Consider the following 20243-nt stretch of genomic DNA (forward strand, 5'->3'; position numbering starts at 1 on the left):
CCCAGGCCCTCACCACCCCACTGTCTGTGTCCATGGGTTATACATATATGCATACAAGTTCTTTGGTTGATCTCTTCCTCCCTCTATTGAAGAGTTGCTTTAGATGCATGTGTTTCTAATTCATGTAAAAGCTGTTACAGCACCTTTTGCCCCCACTAAGCACTGTTTTTTAAGATAACCAGTATTATTTTGTGTACATCTGATCTGTATTTCTAACTGTTGCAAAATATCCCCTTTATCAGCTCGCCCATCACGGGGAGGGGATCCCAGGTGGCCTTCAGTTCCCTGTCACCACAAACATGTCCCACTGAGCCTCCTTGCACACGTCCCCTTCTGGACCTGTGTGAGAATCTCTCTGGGAGAGGCACCCAGCAGTAGATGACTGGGTCCTTCGTATCCATGGTCTCAACTTGGCCAAGAAGTACCAGATGGTTCCGGGAAAAGGGGTGAATTCTGGGTCCCTGAGACCCAGCGGTTGAGAGTGATATATCTTCTCTAGACAGATGCTTCGATTTTGGTGCTACATTTTGCTGCTAGATTGAAAACGCTGTCAGGATGGACCTGGAAAATATTATGCTGTGAAATAAGCCAGTCTGAGGAAGACAAATATCACATGATCTCGCTTATTCATGGACTATAATAAACACAGTGAATTGACCAACGAAATAAGACCTGAAGCAGGGAGGCATGGAACAGACTGACATACTTCAGTGTGGGGTTGGGGAGACAAGAAAAGATAAACCGAAGAACTTATATGCATATATGCACAGCCCATGGACATGGGCAGTAGCGTAGTGAAGACCTGGGGAAAAAGAAAAGAAAACACTGTCAGGATAGCCGATTTGGGGGAGGGACAGGAGTGGGCGAGGGAGCCTGTGTGTGTGTGTGTGTGTGTGTGTGTGTGCGCACGCGCCCACGCGCGCACGCATGACCCACCTCTTAACCAGGAGGTGATGTTCTCTCTTTAGGACGTGCCGAGAATTTGCATAAGGTTCCAGGCCCAGGCCCACAGGCTACAGTGTGCCATCCTGTGGGCAGTGCAGAGGCCTGGTTTTGGTGCCCCAGCCCTCACTGGGCTTCCTGCATGGCCTAGTGGTTGCTGATGATAACAGGTGTGCCACCTACACCTGAACTTTATCCAATATGCTCTGCCTCTGACCTTCCCACAGGCCTCCACAGAGCCTCGGCAGACTGAAGGGGAGGGTGTGTGCTCGGGTCTGCTTCTGCAGGCCGGCAGGCATAGAGGAGCGATGAGGGCGGGCAGGCATGGGGAGCGAAGGAAGACCCGGGACCACGACTAGTCCTGAGGAAACCTTCAGAGAGAAGGGCCAGCGGGGGGAGGTTGGGGGAGGGGGGGGACTCGCCAGAAGTTTCATGGATCCTGGAGGAGCTTGCCAGAAGCACAGGAGTGCCTGGGAGGAGTAAAGACCCTATAGGTGATGGCACAGGAAGTGCCCTGCTGGAGAGAGGAGGGAGCATCTAGAGCAGGTCTCTGAGCCTCTCCCAAGTCACTACAGGTTGCAAGGCCAATGGTGTGAGATGACAGAGTGGAGGAAGCCCTCATCCCCACTCCCGGGTCTGCAGGTGGGAAATGGATATGCTTGGAATCATGCCAGTCCAGGGCCTACTGTATTCTGGCTGGGGGAGGAGGGGTGCTATATGTGGTGGAGGAAGGGCTGGGTGGAGTGTCTGCCCCTGAGAAGCCCTGGGTCTAGCCCTACACTGCCCAGAAAGTTCAAAGAGCTTAAGGAGGTGTTTTTCCGTTTCTGAGCTTTTATGGGTCATGGGCAAGGCGCAGGTAGGTTTATGTGGGCCAAGCATGTCAAACTCGCGGCCGGCAGGCCACACCCTGTTTCTGAGCTTTTATGGGTCATGGGCAAGGCACAGGTAGGTTTATGTGGGCCAAGCATGTCAAACTTGAGGCCGGCAGGCCACATGCCTCGTTGGCCTGCCGGCCGCGAGTTTGACATGCTTGAGTGGGCCTTCTCATCAAACTTTAGGAAGTAAACCCATAGCTTTGTTTCCATTTTCTGCGGTAGCTTTGAGTTCAGGCTAGTCACACATCCTGGCTCTCTGAATGGGCCTTATCAAACTTTAGGAAGTAAACCCATACCTTTGTTTCTATTTTCTTCATGTCCTTGTACTTGAGGCAGGAAGGCTTTGAGTTCAGGCTAGTCACACATCCTGGCTCTCTGAATCTGGGTTTCCCTGCATGAGATGGGGTGCCTTCCTTAGAGGGTTGTTGGTGAGGATCCGTGAAACAATAGTCGTCATAATGATACTAACTACTGTGCATGGACCATCCACTACATATCAGCCTGGAGATCTGTCTCTTCTTTAGCATCCCGGGAACTTTTCCAAGAGTAAGGGATTCTTTGGACAAAGCTGGAGGAAGCAGAGCACCTGACGATTGTTTACGGTTTGGTGGCTTAGGCCACGATGTTCTGGTCCCAGGCAGGTCCTCTTTTCTGGAACTTGCTACTGAGCCTCGTGCAGACTGAGTTGTCAGGAAGTGTGCAGTGGTTTGTTTCTCGGGAATGTATGGCGACAGGAGGTAGGGTCTGTTTCACCCTCACTGCCTGGGGTATGATGGAGGTGATTCTGAGAAAGAAAGAGCAAGGGCAAGAGTCAGCATTACCTTTAGATGGAAATGGATATTTTCTGTGCCCAAGAGGGTTCTAGGTATATTTTTCCTGCAACTGGGTTCCCCCCGGACACTTTTTTGCTGCACAACTATTGGCCTAAAGCAATTTTGTTTTTTGATCCTCGCCTGAGGACATTTTTCCATTGCTTTTTTAAAGAGAGTGGAAGAGAGAGGGAAAGACAGAGAGAAACATCGATGTGAGAGAAACACATCAATTGGTTGCCTCCTGCACAAGCCCTGACCAGGGCCTGGGCTGAGGAAGAGCCTGCAACCGAGGTACGTGCCCTTGACGGGAATTGAACCCAGGACCCTTCGGTCTGGGGTGCCTTCCTTAGAGGGTTGTTGGTGAAACAATAGTCGTCATAATGATACTAACTACTGTGCATGGACCATCCACTACATATCAGCCACTATGCTAGGCACTACATAAGAATACGTGTGTGTATGTATCTGTGTGTATATATGTGTGTGTGCATATATATGTAGGTGCATATATATGTACATATATATGATTTTTCACATGAAGTGCTTAGCATGGTACCTGGCTCATTGTAGATGCTCAACAAATATTATTCCCCTCCCTGTCCAACCCCACCATCGCTCCTGAAATTAGGGAAAAATAGAGCCTCATTTGGGATGAGGAAGGGAGCAAGCATCTGGATAAGAGAAAAGAGAACAGGTTTAATTTGGGGGGGGGGTGTTGGGAGGGACCCTGAAGCAGGTTTCAGGTTTCAGTGAGTGCATCCTAAGGTGAGACCAGCCTACCCCCTCCCCAGGTCTTCCCTCCTTCGCCTCCTCCTCCTCCTCCTCCTCCTCCCCCTCCCCCTCCTTCTCAAATCAATAAAAACATATCCTCAGGTGAGGGTTAAAATAAAAAAGAATGAGAATGTATTTGGTTTTAAAAATTGTGGGTGAGAATGTTCTGACTGTTTCGTATATATTGCTTGCATTATTTAAGGCTTCCTTTGATAAGTATGTCCTGATATGCTGCCACTCCAACTGGAGCATCTCTGAGTGCTACCTCCCTCCTGAGCAGGCACCCAGCCCCATGAAGCGGGCAGGGGAGGGCAGGGAACAGCAGCCCTGCCTGCAGCCCAGAGGCCAGAGCTCAGTGTAGCTGCTTATGATTCCAGGCTGGTCCAGCTGCAATGCTGCCCCAGCCTGAAGCCCTAGCCCCCGGCCCCTCCTGTCTCCTTTCTCCCATTTCCATTCATGCTTCATCTCCCATGCATCGCGCCAGATTTAATAGGTGCCTTTGGCAGGGAAGACTCAGGGAGTGGATTCCTTTTAGATCTTCAAAGTACCCTCTTCTCTCCCCTACAGGGAGGTTACCCTTTTTCCTCAGAGCCTGGAGATCTGTCTCTTCTTTAGCGTCCCGGGAACTTTTCAAAGAGTGAGGGATTCTTTGGACAAAACTGGAGGAAGCAGAGCACCTGACGACTGTTTACGGTTTGGTGGCTTAGGCCACGATGTTCTGGTCCCAGGCAGGTCCTCTTTTCTGGAACTTGCTACTGAGCCTCGTGCAGACTGAGTTGTCAGGAAGTGTGCGGTGGTTTGTTTCTCGGGAATGTATGGCGACGGGACGTAGGGTCTGTTTCACCCTCACTGCCTGGGGTATGATGGAGGTGATTCTGAGAAAGAAAGAGCAAGGGCAAGAGTCAGCATTACCTTTAGATGGAAATGGATATTTTCTGTGCCCAAGAGGGTTCTAGGTATATTTTTCCTGCAACTGGGTTCCCCCCGGACACTTTTTTGCTGCACAACTATTGGCCTAAAGCAATTTTGTTTTTTGATCCTCGCCTGAGGACATTTTTCCATTGCTTTTTTAAAGAGAGTGGAAGAGAGAGGGAAAGACAGAGAGAAACATCGATGTGAGAGAAACACATCAATTGGTTGCCTCCTGCACAAGCCCTGACCAGGGCCTGGGCTGAGGAAGAGCCTGCAACCGAGGTACGTGCCCTTGACGGGAATTGAACCCAGGACCCTTCAGTCCGCAGGCCGATGCTCTATCCACTGAGCCAAGCCGGCCAGGGCGGCCTAAAGCAATTTTGCCATTAAAGATAAAATAATAAAAAATAAACAGGACATAATGATCATGAAAGATGAAAAATTAAAACCAAAATTTAAGACTATTGAAAAAAATGAAAATACATCTTCCATTGATAGCATTATACTTTTTTAAAAATTTGCTTGCTGGTTGGTCCCCTTGTAAGGCATAGCACTTTTCCCTTTTTGCTACAATTTCTTCTTCCTCCACTAAGAGAGGTATCAATTTGCGCCGTCCGGTCAACTTGGTTTTGACAAGTGGGAGGGCTCACCGGGCTCATGGAAGGATTTGCCGGCTGATCTGTGATCATTTTCTGGTAGAGTGTGCAGTCCGGCCGTCCACAGGGCTTTGCAATCTGCTTTATACGTAGCTGTTAGGCGCTATTTTAAGAACACCACGTCTACTCCTCGCTGTACAGACCACTGTGAAGGCTGAGATTTATATAATGTGAAATGGGAGTAACTACAAGAACTTCACTCCTGGAGAAATAAAACCCAGCTGACAACTAGCTTAAATACATGAAATCCGCCAAATGTAAACCAAACTGTCAGCCAGTTATTTTATCTTTTACGGCAAAATTGCCTCGTGGCCAATTAGTTGTGCAGCAAAAATGCTTGCAACAGAGATATTTATAGGGAAATTACCAGCACAAACCCAGAGATGCCTGCATTTTAAAAGACCTCTTGGGCCCTAGCTGGTTTGGCTCAGTGGATAGAGCACATGCCCGGTTGTAGGCTCATCCCCGGTGGGTGGCGTGTGGGAGGCAGCCGTTCAATGGTTCTCTCTCATCATTAAAGTTTCTGTCTCTCCTCCCTCTCCTTTCCTCTCTGAAATCAATAAAATAAAAAAAATTTCTAAAACAGACTTCTTAGGTGTAGAAGAAGTACAGGACACGAAGAAAATGGAAACAAAACTATGGATTGACTTCCTAAAGTTTGATGAGAAGGCCCACTCAAGCATGTCAAACTCGCGGCCGGCAGGCCAACGAGGCATGTGGCCTGCCGGCCTCAAGTTTGACATGCTTGGCCCACATAAACCTACCTGTGCCTTGCCCATGACCCATTGTCAGAAAATGAGGAGGTTCAGACTCAGGGAAAGGAGTAAGGTGGAGCGAAAAGGCCATGCAGTCAAGGTCACTGACTTGCCAAAGGCCAAATAAATCACTTTTTATCTCCTTGGACCACACTGTCTTCATCTGTAAGGTGGGGGTCACAGCTGTCCTACCTAGAATTGGTGTGACAATGCTTCTACGTATCATTCCAATTTGTAGAACACGTTACAGGACTTTAGGAGGAAAAAAATTAAAATGATTTTATGATCATGTCGAATGATAGGATTTCTTGGCCCCACAGAAGGGACGAGAGACTTCTCTCTCCCATCCTCTCATCCCTTAGGCTGGCTAAATGCTGGAAAGGGAGTGAGAACATACCTTACCCAGAATGCCCGGAGGAATGATTAATCCTGACCTGACAAGAGGTCTTACCGTCCAGGCATTGTGTCTGAGGCCGAGGCAGTGGAGCGCTTACAGAGTATTTGCTGGTTACCTAATAAGGTTAGGGACCAGGCAAGTACAGCAGTTGCAGGGAGCTCATGTTCTCAGAACTCAGAGCTCAGGGAGACAGGGGCACCTGCCTCACCTCCGAATCCCGGAAGAACTTTCCTGGAGAAATAAATAGGCTCCCAGCTGGGCACTGCCCCCTTGACTTTGTGCCAGCAGCTTAGTGCTTGACCTTCGGAGCAAGTGTCTCTAGCACTGGGCATCTTTCATCTAAGATTTCCAAGCACTATTTCTATCTATAATCCCATTCCTTCATCACGTTTTTAGGATGGTGTGCAAAGGTAGGGCTGATTCTGCCCCCCCCCCCTTTCTTTGCTCAAGAACCCTAGCTGGTTTGGCTCAGTGGATAGAGCACATGCCCGGTTGTAGGCTCATCCCCGGTGGGTGGCGTGTGGGAGGCAGCCGTTCAATGGTTCTCTCTCATCATTAAAGTTTCTGTCTCTCCTCCCTCTCCTTTCCTCTCTGAAATCAATAAAATAAAAAAAATTTCTAAAACAGACTTCTTAGGTGTAGAAGAAGTACAGGACACGAAGAAAATGGAAACAAAACTATGGATTGACTTCCTAAAGTTTGATGAGAAGGCCCACTCAAGCATGTCAAACTCGCGGCCGGCAGGCCAACGAGGCATGTGGCCTGCCGGCCTCAAGTTTGACATGCTTGGCCCACATAAACCTACCTGTGCCTTGCCCATGACCCATTGTCAGAAAATGAGGAGGTTCAGACTCAGGGAAAGGAGTAAGGTGGAGCGAAAAGGCCATGCAGTCAAGGTCACTGACTTGCCAAAGGCCAAATAAATCACTTTTTATCTCCTTGGACCACACTGTCTTCATCTGTAAGGTGGGGGTCACAGCTGTCCTACCTAGAATTGGTGTGACAATGCTTCTACGTATCATTCCAATTTGTAGAACACGTTACAGGACTTTAGGAGGAAAAAAATTAAAATGATTTTATGATCATGTCGAATGATAGGATTTCTTGGCCCCACAGAAGGGACGAGAGACTTCTCTCTCCCATCCTCTCATCCCTTAGGCTGGCTAAATGCTGGAAAGGGAGTGAGAACATACCTTACCCAGAATGCCCGGAGGAATGATTAATCCTGACCTGACAAGAGGTCTTACCGTCCAGGCATTGTGTCTGAGGCCGAGGCAGTGGAGCGCTTACAGAGTATTTGCTGGTTACCTAATAAGGTTAGGGACCAGGCAAGTACAGCAGTTGCAGGGAGCTCATGTTCTCAGAACTCAGAGCTCAGGGAGACAGGGGCACCTGCCTCACCTCCGAATCCCGGAAGAACTTTCCTGGAGAAATAAATAGGCTCCCAGCTGGGCACTGCCCCCTTGACTTTGTGCCAGCAGCTTAGTGCTTGACCTTCGGAGCAAGTGTCTCTAGCACTGGGCATCTTTCATCTAAGATTTCCAAGCACTATTTCTATCTATAATCCCATTCCTTCATCACGTTTTTAGGATGGTGTGCAAAGGTAGGGCTGATTCTGCCCCCCCCCCCCGCCCGCCCCAGCTTAAGGTGGGAGGAACTGAGCCCTAAGAAGGCTAAATGACTTGCCCAACGGGTGCCTGGGAAGATGGTAAATCTGGTCCTGAATCTGCGATTGTTCATTCAATAAAAGATTTAGCTGGATGCCCACCACGTGCAGGTTCTCCTCTAGGCGCTGGGGATAAAGCTGTGAACAAGATGAGTAAAATCTCTACCTTCGTGGAACGAACAGTGTGGTGGGCAGAGACAGAGAAGATCTGACGTCCAGTTTAGCACTGTCAGCGCTGTCCTCAGCATCCTCTTGAAAGCTTAAGGAGGTCTACGTGAGGATCAAGGTGGGCTTCTTACTACGATAGAATCTTTGTCACCCACTGCTCCAGAGTAGCTTGGAGGAGAAGCTGAACGGGAGAGAAAGCTCTGTGGAGCTGCTTCTCTCTGTGCCCGTCTGAATGAAGGGAGTTGGACACACTGCCGCAGGTTTTCTCCAGACCTCCTTGTTTCCAGGATCTCTGATGACATCTAAAAATAAAGGGAATGTGATATTAAAAACAATAACAACAACGAAAGAAAACCCTGCTTGCTTAACCCGGTGTAAGTCGGGAGAGCTCTAAAAATCTGGGATAGGAGGAGGCAGCAGAGGACCATGGAGACAGGGGGTCTGCAATCACCTCTGTCCCGGGGATCCTGCTGAGAACAAGATTGATCGGGATCAGCAGGAACTTTGGCCACATGTGATTTTTGGAAAAGTAATTGATAAAGTCCTCATCTGCTAGTTCGTGTGCTTTGTTCACCTTCTAAGAAGCGAGGGTGTCATCTATTTATTAGAGGGAGGCTGAGCAGAGCTCCTGGCTCCATCCACCCCTGGTAACCGAACTCAAGTCAGCGGGGACAGTTTAACCAAGGCTGGGCCTCCAGGTTCTGGTGCTGCGTTCAGGAAGAGCCCCTTCACATGTCAGTGGCTGATGTGTGGCAATGGTCCTGCATGACGCAGAAGCCTCTCGAGCGCAGGGCTCTGGATAAGCCTTCACACCTCCAGCCCCCATATCCTCACCTGCCCATAGCTCTGCTCCTCTGCAGCCAGCATGTGCAAGAGGCAGCACATGCCTTTCTGCGCGGGGGGGCGGGGGGGCGGAGTGCTGATTTGAGAGCCTCAGGTGCTCACTCATCGGAGGCTAATTCTGTTCCCCTGCAACCTTGCTGTGGCCCTAGGCTCTATCGGAATCAAACGCTGTCTTATCCCTGCCCCGCCCCCCTCGCCCCCGAAAACACTAACACTCACAGGCTTTAAACTCACTATCTTTTCTCCTCAGAGGTCCTCTCCCCCTTTGTGTAAAAAGGTCCCACCCTGTTTCACCAACTGCCAGAGCATGGTACTCTCCCCTTCCCTCCAGAAGCTTTGTGGAGGAGGGAGGGGCTTAGCTCCAAGGCCTGAGCTCGCTTGCCTGGCCTGTTGACAACTGCAAGCTGCAGGATTTCCATACAGCTGGAGGCTGGGTATTCTGAGGGCCCTTAGAGGATTGGGCCGTCTCCCATCAGTCATCTTCCTGGTTTGTAAATGTACGTGTTGAGAGTAGGGAAGGGTATGGAGCAGGAGGGAGAGTGGCAGACGGGCAGGCCATCCTCCTGTGCACTCAGGTCCGCACTCCTCTTCTGACCTCTTCTCACCTCCTAGAAGTGAGGTCAAGATGAAAGGATTATGCAGTGGGTCCCAAAAACGGAGGACAGAGCCATGAGAGCTCAGAACCTTTTATTTCCAAGTGTCTGCAGTTGTGGGATTTGTGTTGCTTGGTCTGGGAGAGAAGAGCTATGAAGCCTGGGTGTATCTGAAATTACTTCCCTACATTGGACTTTACAGGCTGCTGGGGCCTCTGAGGGAGGAAGGGGCCTCTCTGGAATGAGTTCACTTATCTCAGGATTCCGCTGTCAGTTCGGGTCGGGCACCAACTGTCATCCGAACCTTTGTGCTAGAACGAGCGTCTCTGGCCGTGGCAGGTGCTGGCTCACCATGACTGCTCTAATTGTTTCTTTTTTGTCTGTCTTTGAATCTTTATTCCAGAGATCCAGTTGTCATTGGTATCCAGGGAGCCCTCCTCCTTCTCCTGCTGCCTCTCTACCATCGCAGTTCCTGGTTGTTGCTAAGGTTGCCGCCATGGTAACATGCGCGTGCTGTTTACACTTCCATCTGGGCAAGCTGGTCTGAGCTAGGAACCTACCTACCCTGGACGGCCACGGTCTCTCGCCACCTGGGGACACCAAACATCGTGACACGTGGTCCAGCTTCCACTCAGTTCCCCCCGTCCTCTTCCTCTTCTTGCTGCCAAGCTTCCTAAGGAAAAAGGACCAAGACAGAGCCCATCAGTTTCCTCACTGGGCTCCCACAGAAGCAGGGAACAGGAAGTAGGCAGAGAAGCAAGAGACCCTGATCAGTTGAAGGGGAGCTCCGCCTTTGCTCTGACTGAGGGCGTCTGAAGGGCTTGGGAACAGCAGGCAAAATGACAAACACCACAGAACATGCCTTGCCGGCCAACTCGACGGCTGAGAGCCGTGAAAAGGAATTTGGCCTCACAGTCATGGAGCTCAGGAAGCTCATGGAGCTGCGTTCGACGGATGCTCTGATCCAGATCAATGACCACCATGGAGGTGTAATGAATCTCTGCAGTAAACTGAGAACCAACCCTGTGGAAGGTAAAGGCCGTAGGAGGAGTGGGGAGTTGGAGGAAGTGACGAGGGCTAAAAAATAGTGTTTTTCCAGCTTCTAAAGAGGCACCTGGAGCCATGACTGGTATACCTGTGTCTCGTGGGGAAAGTGTGGTATATGAAGCACTGAAAGGTGGTGAGGCCATAGGGAGCCATGTTCCCCCCCCACACACAATGTAATGTTGAGGGAATGTGCTATTCTCTGAAAATTATTCTTCCCTCCCTTTTCTATATCAATGGACAGAAAGGAGGATATTTATCTCTATTTTGGAAACATTTATGTTAGGGATGCTTTTATCAGTAAATAATCATCAAGTCCCCTATTCTGCATTAGTCTTTTATTGCAACAGGATTAAGATATAATTTCCCCCCACACTGATCTCACAGTGTTAATCTCTACGGTATACAGTTGAAAATAAGGGGGTGAGTCATAAGGTATATAATTATAATTGTACCCACCAAATATTTGGATTACTCCTATTTCCTGTCACAGAATTATTGATGACTTTTTCAACCCTGCCTGATGCACTTCTAATGTGGTGGTTCTTAATCTATACAGTACTTAAAAGAAACTGAAATATCCAGCTTTATGCTTGCCTGGCTCAGCCCAGTTGCCCAGTGAGCCATGGTAATATGAAATTTTGCCTCATCAAAAACGGAGAGAGAACAAAACGAACCTTGCGCCTCACTTTTGCCTGGTTTCAGCATCTATGCTACAGGTTCTTGTTGGGTCCTATCAGTCAGGCAGGCCGTGGTTGAGTAGCATGAGATGAAATAAAGATCTTATCCTTTAGATGCCTTCGGCCTCTGAGGTATACTATTTCTGAGCCTTCCGTGGAGGCCACATTATATGTTTTGCCAATTCTAAGACTCTTTAGGATTTAAAAGAGGCGGGGAGAGGGGGGAAATTTTTATCTCGATATCTGTTCATTGCCCATGACTTGTTTTCTTTGCAATCTGAGAACTGCTCTACATGTTCTCTTTACTTCTGGAATTCAGTTTCCTGTCTTACAGGCTTTGATTCCAATAGCAGCTCTATCATTTACTACCTGGATATCACGGAACAGTTTACTCGGCCTCTCTGAGTCTGCTTCTGCTTTGAAAATGATTTTAATACCTAGCCCATGGAGTTATTGGGATTAAATACTGCAATGCATGTTATAGTGCTCCGATTTATAATGGGGATTCAGGAAATTAGCTGTCTCAGCTTAACCTGGAGCCCATGTGTCTGAAGATCTTGCCCGAATATGAGTGCAGTGCATTATTATATCTCTAAAGGTTACTTCATGTAACTGCAACCACTGTCCACTTCTTCCATTCACCTCTTGATGTCAAAAAGAGATCTAGTTGGGGAAAACAAAAGCAGCAAAAAGAAAAAGAGAGAGAGAGAGAGAGAGAGAGAGAGAGAGAGAGAGAGAGATCTGATTGAGTTGACTGGGCTTAGTTGCTTTCAGGTGGCTCGGTCTTACCAGCTACCTTTCTTATTCTGCCACTCTTGTAGGAGTATTGACCTTATTAAAGAGAGGCTATTCCTGTTGGGTTTTTACTCAGATAATGTACCCACCAGAATTTAGACGGGATCTCTTCTCCCCCTTTATATCCAGCTCTTGATCCCTTTGGTGAGTTGTTTGTCTCACAAAGTGAAACTTTGGAGTCCAAATAAGCTGGAATCAGGGACCCAGACTTCCTCCCCAAATTTCTAAGTCCGTTGTCATAGCTGCTACTGTTGACTTTCTGATTCCTAGAGAGCTTCCATTCCCAAAGGCCAACGTACATTCTACTTAAATCTCAACGTCAGATATCAAATGTTACAGACAGAGTTAGTACTCTTAGATTCTTTCCCAGTCCGGTTTCTGGCTGATAGCTTGAAAGCCTCCTCTTTGGACAGCAGGCGCCTCTGTTGCCACAGACCCTGGCCATGCCTAGAGCCCATACCTCTACCATTGGCACAGTTGGCCACTGCCATTCTCCTGCTTCCTAGATCGCAAACACGGAGAGAGAGAGAGAGAGAGAGAGAGAGATCTGATTGAGTTGACTGGGCTCAGTTGCTTTCAGGTGGCTCGGTCTTACCAGCTACCTTTCTTATTCTGCCACTCTTGTAGGAGTATTGACCTTATTAAAGAGAGGCTATTCCTGTTGGGTTTTTACTCAGATAATGTACCCACCAGAATTTAGACGGGATCTCTTCTCCCCCTTTATATCCAGCTCTTGATCCCTTTGGTGAGTTGTTTGTCTCACAAAGTGAAACTTTGGAGTCCAAATAAGCTGGAATCAGGGACCCAGACTTCCTCCCCAAATTTCTAAGTCCGTTGTCATAGCTGCTACTGTTGACTTTCTGATTCCTAGAGAGCTTCCATTCCCAAAGGCCAACGTACATTCTACTTAAATCTCAACGTCAGATATCAAATGTTACAGACAGAGTTAGTACTCTTAGATTCTTTCCCAGTCCGGTTTCTGGCTGATAGCTTGAAAGCCTCCTCTTTGGACAGCAGGCGCCTCTGTTGCCACAGACCCTGGCCATGCCTAGAGCCCATACCTCTACCATTGGCACAGTTGGCCACTGCCATTCTCCTGCTTCCTAGATCGCAAACACGAAACCTGATTGATTTCCGTGCAAGATTTATCCTGGTGCTGGTAGTTGAGCTGGAAAGTTAGGGTGTCTGAAAACAACTTTTCTATGAGTAATCTTTTACCGCCCCCCCCCCCGAAATGCCAACAATGACGTCTTCATGTCTGAGAGGAATAAAGGGGCAGAAAAAGGAACCACCAAAAAGCTCTGACACAGGGGTCTCTCCCCAGACACGGGTAGTGCTGGGCTGTTTAGTTGGACAGGCTGAGAAAAGACCACTGATATCAAGTACCCCATTGAGCTGATGCTATAAAAAACAAGCCTGTTCACAGAAGACCACACTGAAGTGCCTAACAGCCTAGCACAGTCCTGTCACCTGTGGGAGGCCCCTGTAGACCAATAATATGAAGAAAGAAATTTACCTGGTACTTGAATTCTGTTGTTTGGAAACCAAGGTGAAGTAAGGCTGGGAAGATGGATTCCTAGAGTATGACCCTTCACCTTCATTTTTTGTCAGTTGACAGCATCTGTAGTATAAATTGATTTTTTTTTTTAACCATAGCAACGAAGGGGCCTTATTGAACTTGGAGTTTATAACATTTCTGACACTAACATTATTTATTTTTTTAATTTTATCTTTCAATTACAGTTTATATTCCGTGTTATTTTGTATTAGTTTCAGGTGTACCGCATAGTGGTTACATAAGCAAATATTTTACAAAGCGTTCCCCCTGATATTTTTAGTGCCCATCTGGCACCATACATAGTTATTATAGTATTATTGACTCTACTTCCTATGCTGTACTTTACATCCCCATGACTATTTTGTAACTACCCGTTAGTACTTTTTAATCCCTTCACCTTTTTCACCCAGTCCCCCAACCTCTCCCCTAATCTGGCAACCGTCAGTCTGTTCTCTGTGTTTATGAGTCTGTTTCAATTTTGTTTGTTCATTTGTTTTGTTCTTTGGATACTACACATAAGTGAAATCATATGATATTTGTCTTTCTCTGACTGACTTATTTAACTTAGCATAATACCCTCCAGGTCCATCCATGTTGTTGCAAATAGTAATATTTCTTTTTTTTTCTGACCAAGCAATATTCCATTGTGTGTGTGTATATGTGTGTGTGTGTGTGTGTGTGTGTGTGTGTGTGTGTGTGTGTATCACAGCTTTTTTATCTACTCATCTATTGATGGGCACTTGGGTTGCTTCCATATCTTGGATAATGCAAATAATGCTGCAGTGAACATAGGGGTACATATATTATTTTGAATTAGTGTTTCAGGTTTCTTTGGATAAATTCCCAGAAGTGGAATTGCTGGGTCATAAGGCAGTTCCATTTTTAATTTTTTGAGGAACCTCCATACTGTTTTCCATAGTGGCTGCACCAGTCTGCATTCCCACCAACAGTGCACCGGGCTTCCTTTTCTCCACATCCTCACCAACACTTGTTGTCTGCTGATGTATTGATGACAGCCATTCTGACAGGTGTGAGGTGATATCTCATTGTGGTTTTAATTTGTATTTCTCTGGTGATTAGTAACGTTGAGCATCTTTGCATCTGTCTGTTGCCACATCTGTATGTTCTCGTTGGAGATGTGTCCTCTGCCCATTTTTTAATTGGATTGTTTGGGATTTTTTGGTGTTGAGTTCTTTACAAATTTTTTATGTTTAACCCCTTATTGGGAATATCTTCTTCCATTCAGTAGGTTGTTTTTTCATTTTGTTGATGGTTTCCTTTGCTGTGCAAAAACTTTACCCTGATGTAGTCCCATTTGTTTATTTTTTCTTTTGTTTCCCTTGCCTGCGGAGATATATCAGAAAAAAATATTGCTAAGAGAAATGTCAGAGATTTTACTGCCTGTATTTCCTTCTAAGATATTTATGGTTTCAAGTCTTACTCAATTTTGACTTTATTCTTGCATATGGGTATATGAAGGTGGTCTAGTTTCATTTTTTGCATGCATCTGTCCAATTTTCCCAGCACCATTTATTGAGTAGACTGTCTTTACCCCATTGTATGTTCTTGCCTCCTTGTCAAATATTAATGGACCATATAGGTGTGGGTTTATTTATGGGCTCTCTGTCTGTTCCATTGATCTATATGTATGTTTTAATGCCAGTACCATGCTGTTTTGATTACCATAGCCTTGTAGTATAGTTTGATATCAGGTAGTATGATACCTCCAACTTTGTGCTTCTTTCTCAAGATTGCTGGAGTCTTCGTGTTTCCATATAAAATTTTTGGTTATTTGTTCTAGTTCTATGAAACCACCATTGATATTTTGATAGGAATTGTGTTGAATCTATAGATTGCTTTGGATAGTATGGACATTTTAATAATATTAATTCTTCCAATCCATGAACACAGTATATGCTTTCATTTATTTGTATCTTTTTCACTCTCTTTCTGGAGTGTCTTATAATTTTTCAAATACTTGCTTGGTTAAATTTATTTATAAGTAATTTTTTGTGGCAATGATAAATGGGATTGTTTTCTTAATTTCCCTTTCTAATAGTTTATTATTGGTATATAAAAATATACTCAATATCTGAATATTTATTTTTGTATCCTGCTACTTTACTGAATTCATTTATCAGTTCTAGTAGTTTTTTGGTGAACTCTTTAGGTTTTTCTATGTACAATATATGTCACCTGCGAATAATAACAGTTTTACTTCCTCCTTTCCAATTTGGATGTCCTTTATTTCTTTTTCTTATCTGATTGCTGTGGCTAGGACTTCTAGTACTATGTTGAAAAAGAGTGGTAAAACTAGACATCCCTTCTCTTTTTTTCTGATCTTAAAGGAAACACCTTTAGTTTTTGCCTATTCAGTATAAATATTGGCAGTGGGTTTGTCATATGTAGTCTTTTTTATGTTAAGGTATGTTCCCTCTATTCCCACTCTGCTGAGAGTTTTTATCACAAATGGATGCTGGATTTTTGTCAAATGCTTTTTATACATCTATTAATATGATATATGATTTTATATATTTTATTTTGTTTATGTGGTGTATTATGTTAATTGATTTTCAGATATTGTACAAACCTTGTATCCAGGAGTAAATCCCACTTAATTATGGTGTGTGATCTTTTCAATGTATTCCCGAATTTTATTTGCTAATATTTTGTTAAGGTCTTTTGCATCTATGTTCATTGGGGATATTGGCCTATAATTTTATTTTCTTTGTAGTGTCTTTATCTGGTTTTGAAATTAGGATAATGTTGACCTCATAAAATGAGCTTGGGAATCTTCCCTCCTCTTGAATTTTTTAGAATAGTTTGAGAAGGATAGGTGTTAGTTATTCTTTGAATATTTGGTAAAATTTACCCATGAAGCCATCTGGTCCAGGACTTTTGTTTGTTGGGAGTTTTTTATTACTGCTTCGATTTTGTTAGTTATAATCGGTCTATTCAGATTTTATGTTTCTTCTTTGACTCGACTTTGGGAGATTGTATGTTTCTAGGAATTTAACCATTTCTTCTCGATTGTCCAATTTGTCGGCATATAGTTTTCATAATATTTTCTTATCTTTTGTATTTCTGTGGTGTCAATTGTTACTTATCCTCTTTCCTAACATGGTTTTATTATTGTAAATTTACACATTCTAGAGGCAGGTGGGACTTAATTTTAAAATTTTAATTCATATATACCCTTTCTCTCAACAGGCTAAAAGGTGCTAGATTAGTCACCTAAGGTCTTACCACAGGTTAAAACACAATGGAATGTTTCATGGTTTCTGACTCACAGTCCTCATGCTAGAGCAGCAACAGGGAATCTCAAATCACAGATAATTTAAGTTTATTTTATTTATCAACATAAGAACATCCAAACTTGTAGAGGATTTTTATAAGAGTTTATTTGAGCCAAACCATTGACATGCTGGGAAGCGAGATCTCAGATGCTCCAGAGAATGACAGTTCTGCAGCTCCTTTTACTCATTTAGAATTAAGGAGGGAATGGAAGGAAGATTACGTGGAGGCGGGAGAAAGCAAGGCAGAGAAATCTCTGTGATTGGATTACAGGATATATCAGTTCTTTCCCCACAGAACTTTCCCACGTTGGCCCTCAGCTGTGCTACCCTTTTTTAGGAAAAAGAAAGATGAGGAGGAGCCAACAGTAGGAAGAAGATCTATGCCCAGACTAGAAAGGACAGAGAAGGGGAGCCTTCACTAAAGAATAAATCATTGTCTCTGGACTTTGTTCTGAGAGGTAAAGACGATTCCTGTTGAATTTGGATCTAGAAGAATGTTGGTGGGAATTATATTTCATGTGCCCTCTGTACCCTACTACTTCTCTCCTCTGCAGAGTTGAGGGTGTGACATGGGATACGATACAGAGGGCTTCCAATTCCTTTGCAATCACATTCAACAAATAATTTAATATCTAGCTGGTGCTGGGGACGCAATGATGAGCACAACAGGCACAGTTCCTTTTTCCATAGAACTTATAGGCTATAAAAAGAATATGCAGAAATTAAGGCAATTTCAGAAATATTGTCAGAGTGCTATGATGGGTGTTACAGGGGTACACACGTGTAGGGACCGAGGCTGAAGGGATTGCAGGGACAGGAAGGAGGCCTAGGAGTTGGAGACAGAACTCCTGTATCATTGGCCTGCCTAGGGAAGCTGTGGCCTGGCCATGCTCCAGGGCAGGGGGCCTCAAACTACGGCCCGTGGGCCACATGCAAATACAAATATTGTATTTGTTCCCGTTTTGTTTTTTTACTTCAAAATAAGATATGTGCAGTGTGCATAGGAATTTGTTCATAGTTTTTTTTTAAACTATAGTCCGGCCCTCCAATGGTCTGAGGGACAGTGAACTGGCCCCCTGTTTAAAAAGTTTGAGGACCCCTGCTCCAGGGTAACGCTATCCTCAATCTTCTGGCTGGTCTAATCATCAAATAGACATGAGACAGATTAGCGAGAGAAAATAACCAAACTTAATACATACATATGAATGGAACCCCACATACAGGAGAGGGTTAGAGACACCCCACCCCTTGCATGAGAGGTTCAGAGACAGAAAGGACAATTGAGGTTCTAAGACACTGAGCTAGGGATGAGGTAAGGTGCCTTGGGGCTTCAAAGGGTCATTGCGGGATGATAAGAAGAAAAAATAAAAGTTTGTTCTGCCGTTTGGTAAGTCAAAGTGTTACCTCCGATAATCTCTCATATATGGGGAAGCCCCCTAATTCAAGTTCTTCTAGGAAGTTAAAGGGAGGGGCCTAAGTTTCTCCTGAGCCTGAGGCTAAAATTGCCTTTAGCTCAAAACAATCCACACACCACAGAAGCACATGTCTGGGTAGCTGTTCTGAAGCCCCAGGTAATTGCTACCACTTACTGAATGTTCCTGGCTGAAGGTGTGAGCATCTTTGCATAAGTACTGAGCATCTACTAGGTTTAGGGAGCTGAGATTCTTTGGGGAGTAAATGGCAGGAGGGGAGAGAATCTATATATATAAAAGTCTAAGCGACCATTACGACCGGTCGATTGAATGACCAGTCGACAGGTCGCTATGACAACACACTGACCACCAGGCGGCAGACAATCAATGCAGGAGCTGCCCCCTGGTGGTCAGTGCACTCCCACAGCCAACCTCCCGCAGCTGGCCAACTTCCCACAGTCCCTCCCCCTGGGCCCGCCCCCATAGGCCCCCATCACCAGCCAGGCCGAGGGACCCCCCCACCTGTGCACAAATTTGTGCACCGGGCCTCTAGTCTATTATAAGATAATCAGCCCAAATTTCAATTCTGGTTCATTAACTGCAGAATTTAGGTTAATATCTCCTCCACCTTAAGATCTTAGGGCTCTAACTGTTCCTTTTACCATGTTCTTGAGGCATGTTCTACCATTTTTCCACAGCTGGGACATCCTGGGGTTGTGGCAGATTAGAATTTCTAGTACAGTGGTTGGCAGACTGCGGCTCGGCAAACCGCGGCTCGTGAGCCACATGCGGCTCTTTGGCCCCTTCAGTGTGGCTCTTCCACAAAATACCGACTTCTGTGCATGAGCCACGAAGTTTCAATCACACTGTACGTGCGCACCCGCACGTGGTATTTTGTGGAAGAGCCACACTGAAGGGGCCAAAGAGCCGCATGTGGCTCACGAGCCGCGGTTTGCCGAGCCGCAGTCTGCCAACCACTGTACTAGAAATTCTAATCTGCCACAACCCCAGGATGTCCCAGCTGTGGAAAAATGGTAGAACATGCCTCAAGAACATGGTAAAAGGAACAGTTAGAGCCCTAAGATCTTAAGGTGGAGGAGATATTAACCTAAATTCTGCAGTTAATGAACCAGAATTGAAATTTGGGCTGATTATCTTATAATAGACTAGAGGCCCGGTGCACAAATTTGTGCACAGGTGGGGGGGTCCCTCGGCCTGGCTGGTGATGGGGGCCTATGGGGGCGGGCCCAGGGGGAGGGACTGTGGGAAGTTGGCCAGCTGCGGGAGGTTGGCTGTGGGAGTGCACTGACCACCAGGGGGCAGCTCCTGCATTGATTGTCTGCCGCCTGGTGGTCAGTGTGTTGTCATAGCGACCTGTCGACTGGTCATTCAATCGACCGGTCGTAATGGCCGCTTAGACTTTTATATATATAGATTCTCTCCCCTCCTGCCATTTACTCCCCAAAGAATCTCAGCTCCCTAAACCTAGTAGATGCTCAGTACTTATGCAAAGATGCTCACACCTTCAGCCAGGAACATTCAGTAAGTGGTAGCAATTACCTGGGGCTTCAGAACAGCTACCCAGACATGTGCTTCTGTGGTGTGTGGATTGTTTTGAGCTAAAGGCAATTTTAGCCTCAGGCTCAGGAGAAACTTAGGCCCCTCCCTTTAACTTCCTAGAAGAACTTGAATTAGGGGGCTTCCCCATATATGAGAGATTATCGGAGGTAACACTTTGACTTACCAAACGGCAGAACAAACTTTTATTTTTTCTTCTTATCATCCCGCAATGACCCTTTGAAGCCCCAAGGCACCTTACCTCATCCCTAGCTCAGTGTCTTAGAACCTCAATTGTCCTTTCTGTCTCTGAACCTCTCATGCAAGGGGGGGGGTCTCTAACCCTCTCCTGTATGTGGGGTTCCATTCATATGTATGTATTAAGTTTGGTTATTTTCTCTTGCTAATCTGTCTCATGTCTATTTGATGATTAGACCAGCCAGAAGATTGAGGATAGCGTTACCCTGGAGCAGGGGTCCTCAAACTTTTTAAACAGGGGGCCAGTTCACTG

At 45.9% G+C, this 20243-nt stretch overlaps 1 protein-coding gene across 5 annotated transcripts in view; it reads left to right on the forward strand.

Annotated features, from left to right (window-relative positions):
* ATP2B4 (ATPase, Ca++ transporting, plasma membrane 4) overlaps positions 1-20243 on the forward strand; it is a 106927-nt gene that overhangs the window by 42309 nt on the left and 44375 nt on the right. For all 5 annotated transcript variants that reach the window (XM_005878570.2, XM_005878571.2, XM_014549709.1 and 2 more), the window contains exon 2: positions 9794-10422. In XM_005878570.2, the coding sequence (XP_005878632.1) occupies positions 10230-10422 (193 nt within the window). In that variant the 5' untranslated portion in view covers positions 9794-10229. The remainder of the gene's footprint in view (positions 1-9793; positions 10423-20243) is intronic.

Source organism: Myotis brandtii, unplaced genomic scaffold, assembly GCF_000412655.1.
Source record: "Myotis brandtii unplaced genomic scaffold, ASM41265v1 scaffold566, whole genome shotgun sequence".
NCBI lineage: Eukaryota > Metazoa > Chordata > Mammalia > Chiroptera > Vespertilionidae > Myotis > Myotis brandtii.